At 35.0% G+C, this 12451-nt stretch overlaps 1 protein-coding gene across 1 annotated transcript in view; it reads right to left on the reverse strand.

The window, feature by feature from the left end:
- Positions 1–5541: 5541 nt before the first annotated feature.
- The window catches only part of LOC120765538 (guanine nucleotide-binding protein G(q) subunit alpha-like), a 118683-nt gene continuing 111773 nt past the window's right edge, over positions 5542–12451 (reverse strand). The window contains exons 6-7 of the mRNA XM_040090502.1: positions 12089–12242; positions 5542–8553 (exon numbers count right to left, since the gene is read on the reverse strand). Coding sequence (XP_039946436.1) covers positions 8363–8553; positions 12089–12242 — 345 coding nt within the window. The 3' untranslated portion in view covers positions 5542–8362. The remainder of the gene's footprint in view (positions 8554–12088; positions 12243–12451) is intronic.

Below are 12451 nucleotides of genomic sequence, written 5' to 3' on the forward strand. Positions count from 1 at the left end.
GTTTACATAAACTTTTCTCTGCTTAGGAATTTTGTTGTGCTCATTTACATTGTACACCATCATCTAGGTTAAGCCCTGAACCTACCTTTTAGCTATGTTTTGCTCTTCTGTTTTAATTGAGGAATACATTTTGCTATCTACAGTGGAGTCGGTTTTGTTTTGTATTAGTAGAAATAAAATCAGCATGTATGAGTGTGAATATGTATAAAAAGAGAATTATTTAATCCATAACCACAGAAATCTTCCACTTATAGCACCATTTCTATAATTTCTTACAAGAGATTCCAACAATTTCTAGGCCATAATAAATACTGAAAATCAATTAACCTGTTTTTACATGTATTAGTCATACCATTATTTGAATGCTTTTGACATCTTGTAAAGAATCTGAATAATATTATTATGTAATAACGAAAAGTGATTTTGTCTTAGTACCACCATAGCCTGTTGCAATTCAAGAGGAATAGCTCCATCAGCTAAATTATAGCAATGTAATTGATTTAGATGTTAAAATATTATTATGCAAGGGAAGTAAGAAATTTGACTAAGTTTGTATCTAGCCTTTTGCCTCTCAATTACACCCAGGTTGCTTAACTTCAGCAAAATGAGATGAAATAGTGAAGTTCTAAAGCACTTGAAGAAAAACCTTGATAATGAATAGTAGATCAGTTAATTTCTTGAGCTAAAATAAATCAGTAACTTATCAGTAACTGTGGGGGTTCTCTTAAAAACACGCTGAGAAAAGCAGTCAACAAGACACTAATAAAAACATTATTCTGCCTTTCCAAAATCAGCATTTGAAATAAACCAAGTATTCTGCAACACACGACAACAGATTAATTAACCTCTAGTATACAATAATTGCACTTGTGTGCCCAAGTAACTGACAGCTGTTAAGAGACTCCAGATACTTCAAAGTGAGATAAATGGAATTTTATTTTTAGGGAGAGAGTGATTCCTCTTTATAATAAATGTATAAAAGTGCAATATCTTAAATATTTACTGCATGCAAGTATCTTTGTTGTTGTTGTTGTTAGCATCATATAAAGTAATTTTAGGCAATAGTCTCTGCAACAATACATTTGAATTTATCGTCGAACTAATGCATCTCTTCAGTTGAGTGCCAGCCTGATCACTGCATTAACCACCTCATACAGGACTGCAGAAAAAAAGGCAAATCTTCAGCAACATCTCAGCAAACAGCTCTCTACTGACAATGCAAAATGACATACTAAAACAGCAACATTTGGCCCATGTTTGCCTGTTACATCCTTCAAGTGGTTAATTCCAACTATAGTGCTTAGTTCTGTTTTCTGAAATGCCTCTCCAAAAGGCTAATTGTATCTCCCCCTGATTACAGGAACCTTCTGAAGCTGTTCTTATTCTCAGTTTGTCTTTAATGCAGCCAGTATGATCAACTCTATAATGACTAACAGAACTGAATCTGGTATGTTGAGAAACCTTCTCTTTGTGGCAAACAGGATAAAAGAAAGATACCAAAAAATAATCAAAACAAAATGGCAGGAGGAACAACACTAAGCAGAAAGTGTGTTCCTCTTCAGCTGTACTACACATCATCAGTTGTTGAATTTCACCAATTCAGACCAATTTACATTTAATTCACGAGGATCAGAAAGTATTCCAGAGTACACACACATAAAGCAATACTGTATTTTCTTCAGATGGCGGGAAGTAATCAATGACTGTGATAAATGAAAGTGAATGGAGAAAGAAGTGCCTTGGACAAGGAAACATTAAACCTTGAATGCCATGCCCAGCAACACAGCATTTTAAATAAGATAAAAAACATTTTCTTTTTAGATCTTACTGGGAAAGAACTAGTTTTGGTTGGTTTGGGTTTTGTTTTACTTTGGTTTGCGTTTTTGTTTTTTTTTTCTGGTGAGATGAATCCAAGTCTAATTCATGTATTTTTCCATTCTTAACAGTAAGTTTGACTTCTTGGCAACAATCATCAGTTCGACTACAGTTGCATTCAGTCCGTGTACACAGAAACTTGTGATTCTTAAAGGGGAGCAGTTTACTTTGTTCTGTAATTTTGTTTCATTTACCCTAAAGTAATGCCTTTAAAAATGAAAAGTACAACACTTCCAAACCAGAATAACTAATAGCCCACAAAGTGCATAAAATGAAGGGTTTAGAAAGTACAGCACTAGGACTAGGTTTTCAGAGAGGAGTGTTACTCCCTTTCTTCCTAATTTCTCAACCTTTGGGCCACACAATTCTACCTCTTCCACTTGGTCGGCTTAACACTTCTTGGAACCACTGGTCAGCCAAACTGGCTGAAACCCTTGAAAATAAGACTAATAAAGCACCCAAGCAAGAAGAGCGAAAATAAGGTGGTTTTTTTTCCCACCCCAGTTCATTGACAAAGCAGCAGTGCTGACATAAGGGAGATGGAAAGCTCTGAGCAGATGAAAATCAGATCAGAGAAGGTCTTCCAGGGTAGCTCCTTTTGGTAGTAATGAGCTGTGAGAGGGGGTCTGGTGCCTTTTTATCAGATGTGTTCCTGAGGATCTGGCAATTGTATATTTTGTGGCAGTTTATAAATAATCTGGAATTCCTAGATGTTTGGGACAGTATCCCACAAAGTGCTTGATAACTGTGTGAGATGATCATAGTATCTGACTGAGGGTTTTAACCACAAATATGCACAACTTAACACACATCTAGTTCACATAACTAAAGGTCACAACTGACACTGTAGTTTGTTGACATTATCTTCACAGAGACACAGACATAAAACAAATCCTTCCCTAGTGACTGATCCTTCTCCCATACATTCTGCAACTGGAAAGAAAAATGAGGTACCATTAACTCCCATCCTTGCTAAGGCAAACTGTTTTCACTCCAGGAACCTTACCTGAATTATTGTGTTCACTTAATAGAGAACCAACTAATTCCTGCAACTGGCCTGAAATACTATTTCTTTAGTAATGACGATCTAAGATCCACTGACTGTTGACCAGGTATGAGTCAAACTCCTGAAAATATCACATAGGCCTTTTTCTTTTACTTCTATCATGACATAGGTAAATAAAAAGATCCAAGAAACACACTACTCTTGCAGTAGAACTGCAATCATCCAAAAATTCCCAAGAAATATGCCTCACTGTCTGCAAAGTCTGAGTTTTCTTTTCCTGAGGCACAGATCTTACTTAGTTTTTTCCATGCTTCTGAGTTTTCATTGTACAGAAGCCAAAGAAACCCCAAACCTTTTAAAACACTGTCAAATTACCTTCTCCACTGTAACAAACCCCAAATGTTTTGAACATCTGTCTGTAAGAAAGACATTCCAGAAATTTTAATATTTAGACAATGATGATGGAGCATGTATAATCAAAAAGTAATTTTTAAAGTAATACATCAAGCCAACATTTGCCATAATAAGAAGCATTTTGGGAGAACAATAAACCTAAATATTCCATAAAAACTAAATTTCAAGGAATGAAGATACTATAGCATGGAATTGTGGCCAAAAAGACAGTATTTTTAACCAACAACATTTTTAAGGGGCTGAAACGGAACAGTATTAGTTTTTTCAAAAAAACTTCCTGTCCCTCAAGCAACACACAACACATGCACTTAAGTGACACTTCAAGAACAGCATATATTATTTTTAAATACTTGTAAGTTTAAAAATGCATCTGACGCTCCTTCCTTAAAAGAAAAAAAATATTAAGAATTGGTAAAATAAGGATTTCCTGCTGCGTGGAAAATGAGGAAATCAGCTTAAACTGTATTTTGAGAGGAAAAAACCACACCAGCTGATTGACATTACACTTGTTTATCTTTTGACACTGTTTTTTTTTTTTTTTTTTTTTTTAAAAGTAATGCTTTCCTACCTGCAGCACAACTGTGAAAAAGCTCAAAATAAACTTACAGTAAAATTCTTTAATCATCTAAACTGTGACCCCAATGTATTGATTAGATAGAAAACAAATTTTGACTGATAGAACTCAAAATGCTATAGATAACCAAAAGGCAAAACAAAGAAAATATCAGTAGCTCCACTTCTCAAACTAAAGCTATTGTTTTGCAAGATTTCTACCAAACTAACAAGCTGGAAAGGCTTTAGTTGTTTAATGTCTATTAAATTCTAGAACTCATGATTTATGTCAAAAGAAACACCGTATTTGTGAAAGTGTCAATTTCTAAAATACCATGGCTAATTAAATACCAGGCCATTTAAATTTTCTAAATTATTTATGTCAATCTCTCCAAAACATAACTTCTTTACTGATCTCTTAACTAGAGGTAGGTCATGTGTAGGCCTTGTTAATATGCTGTGAACACTTCATTAGTTCACTGATGTAATAGTCTGCAGGATAACTATGCACAGAGCTCCAAGAATAGCAGCACATGTAATAAATTAAATGTCTAAATTTTATTTTTTTTTTCATATGGGTTAACATGTCTTTGTTTTCTGCTAATATTTCATTCTTTTGTGAAAAATGTTTAACAAGTAAAGGGTCATGAGGCTGAGTAATCTGAAAATCTTCTGCACCTTACAACTAAAGTCTGGGAGTCTAGCAATATCTATATGCAGCCCTTTTCCCCCATATAGAGTTTTTGCAAATCATGCAGTCAATTCTGACTGTTATCCAGCATTGAAAGTCTCTTCTCTATTTTCAAACTTTAAAAAGCAATTCACAATCATGTGGCAGTATGATTAAAAAGTACAGTTCATACACCTTTACAATCAAAAGAGACTGAATTATAAAAAGTAAACTGCCCTTATAGCTGCATCATCCTACATCCGTAAGGACAGCGCCAGTTAATTTGTGAAAAGGCAAGTTCCAGGTTTCTGTAAAACATGTATTACAGCTTTCTTGTGCTAGTGAACATTTAGAATACACAGGTTCCCAAAACATTTTCCTTCCCTCCTCCCCCATTTATAACATTCAAAGAAAACACATCATTTTGGCAAAGTTAAAAGGGTCTCTGTCTTGATGTTTTTGCCTTCAGCTTCATATTCGAGGCACAAACTTCTGGACTTAAGCACTATAAGGCATAGTAGAAACCACCAATTAAAACAACAGCAACACCACCACCGCAGTGGAATATACAAGTGGGAACAGCTGTGTTATTTAAAAAGAAAATGTTTTGTAAACTGTCATATTGCAATGCTGTGTTAGGTGAGTCATGTAAAGCTTGCCTTAGCATGCTGAATATTTTTTTTTTTTCCCAGAACATGCTCAAATGATCTAAACATTGCCACAGGTTCAACTTACCTAAAAAATACCAGAAAATAACCCAGTGGCACACACTCTTGAAAACTTTTGCAATCACAATATAACTATAAAGCACGAGTAAACTTTTGTTTTGTTTTTATACAAAGCTTGGAACCCCTTTTCCTTCTCCCCCACCCAATATCCTGTAGGAAAAAAATCCCCACAAATTAAAAAACCCCAAACTTTTGTTAGACACCACTGTCTGGTGTGGCTTTTTGTTTGGTTGTGGTTTTCTTTTTTTTTTCCTTCCTTCCCCCCCCCCCCCCCCTTTTTTTTTTTTTCCTTTTTCTTTTTCCTTTTTTTTCTTCATTTTTTGGCTACAGTTCCATTTATAGCACTGAATCCAGTGTAGGCAATGTATTCCCAGATTAAAAAAAGGGATATAATTAACAGCGGAACTGTGAAAAAAGAAGCTCTGCTGCATTTATAGCATAACCAGGAGCAATTCTGTTAAGCTGTATGTAAGAAAGAGTCACTGCTCGGATCCCCTATTCAGAATGTCAGTGTCTTTTTTAATAATCTTGATCTACCTGCTTTAGCTTCATTAAATAAAACACTTTAACTCCTTAAAATTGTTAAGAATGGTGACTTTTTGGTTGTTGTTTTTATACCTAAGGTTTCCACAGTTTCTGAAAGACTGATCTGATGTTTTTCATTTTATCATGGTATTTTTAGGGCAACAGTATATATGTATCAGTACTTATGTACAACAGTTTGAAATATCTCTGAAATTTACTTTTCCAATAAAGCTATTAGAAAAGTGAAAGTAACCTAATGCGAATCAGTCAAATAAATAATTAAATTTATATTTAAAGCTTATGTTCCAATATGACATATAATGGCATAAGTTCTTCTAATGCGATTGTTTTCAACAGCTGTATAAAGCCTTGACAAGATTTGAGCATTGTTTTGAATGTGAATCCTCTGTGTCTTGGTGTCTCCAACTTACTTCTAGTCAGGAATGTGCAAATGATTTTATACAGCACGATGCTAGTACCGCTCTGTACTATAGTATTTTGTTTTGTAAATAAAAACAACAACAAGTCCCTAGTCAGAAATAAACTGACAAAATTTACATTCTTCTCTCTTAAAAAAGTAAATAAAATAACATTATTTAAAATGTGAATTAGCTATAAGACATACAATACAATTACATAGATACATATCAATACAGCACATTCAATTTGCCAAAAATTAATGATTACAAAGCCAATATGGATGCTGCCATATATATATATATATATATGTGTATATATATATGTATATATATGTATGTACAATGATTATAGCATTCATAATTGCACTATACCTACAACCAGTTTTAAATTACAAGGTGTTCTAAGAGGGAGCAAAACCCAGCAACTGTTCTTATTATTGTTCCTTTGGATTTGGGAGGGTTAAGGATGAAAAACATCTCATTAGTATTTATTGTTAACTTTGGTAATCAACTAACAAGCCATTTTTCCCACCTCCCATCCACTGCTATGTAGCAGCTGTTTTTTTGTTAAGTGCACTCTAGTGCCAGCTGGCCTGACAGATAATCAATCCAATTGCATGTCTAAACTTTAGAGTTTTCTTGCTACCAATCATACACCTGGTCAAAAAACACCTTTCAACCTAAGCTACAGTAAAAAGGCTCATCAATGTGTGCTGCACTTCTGTTGTTAAAAATTGCACATTTAAATTTCAAGAATGATTTTCTCACTGCTTCATTTACATTTATAAATCTCTTCTAAAGAACATTGTGAGAGGCTATCTTGCATGAAAGCCTATCAAATGCCTGTGAATCAATTAACAATCAACCTCATCATAAAAGGTTCCTGAACATGATCTCTCATCAATAACTTCTTGAAATACAACTGAAGGTGCCTTGACATTATTATGGAAAACAATCTCATGTCATAACTGACAAAATGTGAGATCTAAACTGTCTTTAAATTACCAGACTACATGCGGGTGCATGGTAAACCTCATAATGTATTCACTTACTTATTGGTTTTGGTATTAGAAAATGGTATACTTTCTAAAAAAGGGAACATATGAGCTGAAAATATGTGTGTTAATCACTTGACAGTTGATTCGATCAGATCAGTTCCCCACCCATCCATTTGGCATTTCAATCAGCATCTTACATTTCAAGTGCATTGGTTTTATAAAAAGCCAGATTTGGCAACATGAGTTTTGTATAGTAAAAATAGTTTTTCTAACGTGGAAAAAGAACACTTAAAAAGCTCAAACTTAAGAAAAAACACCCCACACAACTGAGAAAAACACGGTTTCAGGCTGTAGCCACTGGGGAAAACATAGTGTCTATGACTTTTCTATTTGGCATTTGTGAACAAAAGAAGAGAGGAAAAAAATGGCACACAGCAATTAAAAAGAGGTTTTAACATATTCCATGTACATCCCAGATTGTGTCTTAATTACCATCTTCTGTGCACCTTTCTTAACTGTAAAACTATGGTTAAATTTATTATCCTTAGACAACTGTAATTCTGTTTTAAAATCCCAATATTCTAGTCTCAGAAGTGAAGACAGAATGAAGACACCAAAGTAAAGAATTTAAAAATCACAGTATTAATACTTTTTGATCCTTCAAAGAAAGTACATACTATAAAATCAGAATGACTGATGACTTGAACTGTGATGATAGTGTTTTCCTAACCAAATCACTCATCAGAAAAAATTTCACCCAGGAATGCAACTGGGGGAAAAGAAAAGGCCTTTGTACCTATTAAAAGATAACAGGAGTAGGAAAGGAGGCAGAGAGAAAGGGTTAGGGAAAAGAGGAAACCAGCTCGATTTTGCTTCAATAGCAAAAAACTGCCATCCTTTGTAAATGTACGACTGAGAATTTGAAACACATTGAGTCACAAGGTTTTGCCTAAAAAATGAGGAAACGTGCTGCGAATGTACTTCAGCATTTTTTGTTTTTCCTCCATATACTTTAAATAAAATCATAATATTAACTACAAACTCTGCGGACATTCACAGAGTCCAGGCCGGCAATAAATTAGTATTATGCAAATTGTTTTCACAGATTATAATACAGTCCCTCTTGTGTATCTTCAATCATGGAAAGTTGGTTTTGGAGGACCCCCCAGGTACAGTTAGACCAGGTTGTACTCCTTCAGGTTTAACTGTAGGATTGTGTCCTTGACAGCAGCAAAGACAAAACGGATGTTCTCCGTGTCTGTAGCACATGTGAAGTGAGAGTAGATAATTTTGTCACTGTCTGGATTCAGGTCTACGAACATCTTCAGGATGAATTCTCGTGCCGCCTGTGCATCCCGCTGTGGTCCTGTAAGAAAAGAAATTCAGCTTTCTTAAAGTCAAATTCCTATCTGCACTTCTTTGAAAGAAAATAAGGAAGCCTTAGTCTGAGATCCCTACAGAAGAGAAGATGGGGAACCTTCTACTAATCAACAGTATCATATACTGGTTGCATTCTTTGTGGTAGGAACTATTAAAAATAAAGATGGAAGGAAATTTCAGAAGTCCACCAAATCAGAGCTGCTCTTACGCTGCTATCTTCTTTCTTCACCAGGATAAATCACCTGTTTTTAAACCAGGTGACTTATAAATGCACAGAATGAAAATAAAAGGATTAGCTATTAAATCTTTAGAAAGTCAGTAGACATGATGAATGTTCAGTCTAAACCTACTGTATTTATATTATACTTCAGTTATTTTAGCATTGCAAGATTCACTAGTTTTATATGGATTTCAGTAGGAAGCATAGTGAAATTATATCCTGAACTGGGACTGACACTGTCATCAATACAACTTAATTTACTTTAAGTGATAATAAAATTCACAGCTGCTCTCCAGCTGAAACTGTTGCCTACAAAAGGCTCATGTTCTAACCAATCAGTTGGTATCTAAATTATGTATGCAAATGATCCTATCAGATCTAAATTAAAATTGTAACTCTCAGAAGGAAAGAGTCAATCTAACCAAATTACATTTTCAGCTTAAAAGATCACAGGAGGTAATCACTTCCAGCCTGGAACAGTAAGGATTCATTCATGTTCACATGAAAAAAAGCAGTGCAGAAGCAAGACACATGCTAGTGAATCCAGTTCCACTATTCTAGGGCTGCCACCAAAAGTCATTGCCCCCTTGCTCTCCTGCTTCTGAAATGTGGGTATCTACAGAACAGACAATTTCTGTGCTGCTGCCTCCTCCTATTCTTTTCCTTAGTCCTGTTGTTACACAGCAACATAAATACCAGCACCCAGCTGTTGTGTGTAGCTCTGTCCTTCAGTAATTATAAAATCACTAGTTTGGTGCCCAGGATGCGTGCACAGATTTCAACAACTGGTAACAGACCTTGTTTTTGATACTTCAAGCTTAAAATACCAAATTGTGTAACTGTATAATTTAGGAAGGGACTGTATAGAAGAGAAAGCACATACCTTCTGGTGTGCTGTAAATTTGTGTGGAGGGGGAGTAAGGTTTGGCAACATACGGGTGTACGCACGCAAACAGATGTATATATATGCGCACACATATATGGATGATACATTTTCTGAGATTTAGGGATGTAAACAGGTAATAAGCTCTCTGAGGCAACACAGAGGACTGTCCAACACTTCTACAGCTCCTAAAACACAACTGGGTCTAGCCTTTAACTGGGTCACCAGACTCTATAGATAAAGAACAGCAATATTAAGTCTCAAAATAGCAAATATTTGTAAATGCATTTCTGCACAAATACTCACGTTTGTAAATGTGAGTATTTGTGAAGAAAATTCTTAGGCTTCCAAAGACAAAAATTTCCTCAAAATAAATTACTTCTTTTTTAAAATGATTCCCTAGAATTTTGTTTAACAGTTTGACAGTAGCTACACACAGCGTTTTCTCAAAATCCATTGGTCTATTCAGAGGTATACCCAAATTTGCACACCCCTATTTTTATGTTATTTAAACTTCTATCTGACTGAGGTTCAAGCATAGAAAAGCAAGCTTATGACCTCAGGAACTTAAAAATATTGAACGAATTAATGTTAAATTTAAATGGCAAAGTGGTTCTGGTCTAAATAAGAGACTTAGAGAAGAACAACCATATTAGTTAGTAGCTTTCTTGCCTGCTGCTCTCCATAATCAGCAGTTTTCAACATCTGGCTCTATATGATACCATGAAGATCTATCTAAGTGCTAAATTAATACTTTTCTCTTCTTTTCCTCCCAACTATAGCCTCTTTTTGTGTTTGCCCTCTCTCCCTCTCCCAGCCAGTGAATCAAATGTCTAGTACTAGCGTGCAAAGCGTGTGTCTTCATGCAATACACTGACCCCAGAGCATGGCTTGGCCTCCCTTTCAAAGTTCTTACTAATGCACTGTGCAGCAGAACTCCTTAATTTAATCTGTCCAATTTACCACCCTGGCCAGCAGTTCTCATCCCTAGGCTACTTTCTCCATTCTGAAGGTGAGAGAAGCAATCCAGCTGAAAAATACCTATTTCTGATCTGATTTCCTCAGATCTCCCACTTCCCACATCCCCAGTGCACTGGTACAGAAGAGGGGACCACATGATGACCTCTGCAAGCCACAGACCCCATCCTGCCACCACAAGTAATCAAATCAAACTGTAACTTTGTCTCTGGAGTGAGCTCCTGAAAGATCTGCAGAATTAGGAAACAAAAGATTCTCAAAGACTTGCAGGTCTTCATATTTTTCCCCCCTCACCAATGGCAAAGGACAAGAAAAACAAAGTTTCTACAAACTAAGTGTTTGAATTATTATTTTTTTTTTTCCTGGACAAGCGTTTTACACAGGCTTTGTCAACATTTGAGAGAAGGTAATGGAGCAGACTGCAGGGTCTAGTCACCTTCGGGATGTTGTCTAGGGACCTTGTTACATACAGTAAATTTAAAAGAACAAGCATATTTTATTCAACAGCCAGTTCTGTTCTGTACATTATTATGAAACTAAATTTACACTGACTCATAAATATGATCTGATCCTGCAGGCTTTTTACTGTTCTATTCCTCTTTAACAGAAAACAAAAAGTACATTTTTCCCATTATTACTTTCCATATTTGAACACGAGTTTTAATCTTTTTCTCAGCTTCCCAATCAGCTATTCCTTCCTGTTGGGACAAAATCGATTTTCTTTTTAAAACATAGGAACATTTAGTTCTTTAGAGCTCTTATTATATGAGTTTCACTTTTCTCTGTTACCAAGGCCTCCTCCACTCAGTTATCTCAAAATGCTTTGCTTTTCCCCTCATGAGAAGTTCCTGAAAGTACAGCTTTAATAGAAACACTTACACAGCTCACAACGTTTTTTATGGACAAACACATTAACTTCACATAATAAAGGTAAAATTAAACCATGATTTAAAAAGGTACAATAAAAGGGTGCATGGGATGGTTGCTTGTTTCTCTAAGCATTACAGAGAGCTTATGACACTTCCCCTTAGGTATTCAATCTTATATAAAGCTAACCTCAAAACCAAAAATATAGATGAGTATATGTACAATTGAGGAATGTGTTTCTATTTATTTTTAACTCCTGTATTTCAATTTAAACCCTCACCTTAACTTAGAAAAAATGACAGAATGTGGTTCACTACTAATATATACTCATCTAAAAGTCAACAATTTCCCAGTAAAGTTTCTGCCCTCCTACCCACAAGTCATTACAGTATAAAACAAAATCTTAGCTGTCTAAAAAATTCCACAAAAGTTCAATCACATTTTACAATTTTTTTAGTATTTTTTTAAAGAATACACCAAAGGATCTAGCTGTCTAGCATTTGGACAAAGCTAGCACAATTTGCCAGTACTACAGTGTAAACAGAGCATGAGCTCTGATGTCATTATACTTACCATCATACTCCGGAAAATAATCAACTAGATGGGAGTACATAATTTTCTCCTCTAGTAGATCTTTTTTATTTAAGAACAGAATAACTGAAGAGTTCTGGAACCATGGATATGTGATAATTGTCCTAAAGAGTGCTTTGCTTTCTTCCATTCGATTCTGGAATAAAAAAGAAAGCAGAATGTTGGTGGTCATAAGATTTTGGTTTTTTTTTTAATTTTTTTTTTTTAAATAAATCCGTGCATTTTCACTCCACTTGGCAAAAGGATCCAATTCCCTTTTTGGACTTTCTTACCAATATATAAGATCCAATTAATTAAATTAAAAATAATAAGAAAGCAGTAAATTAAGTATCCAGGCATTTTCCC

This window comes from Hirundo rustica, chromosome Z (genome assembly GCF_015227805.2).
Source record: "Hirundo rustica isolate bHirRus1 chromosome Z, bHirRus1.pri.v3, whole genome shotgun sequence".
NCBI classification, from domain to species: Eukaryota; Metazoa; Chordata; class Aves; order Passeriformes; family Hirundinidae; genus Hirundo; species Hirundo rustica.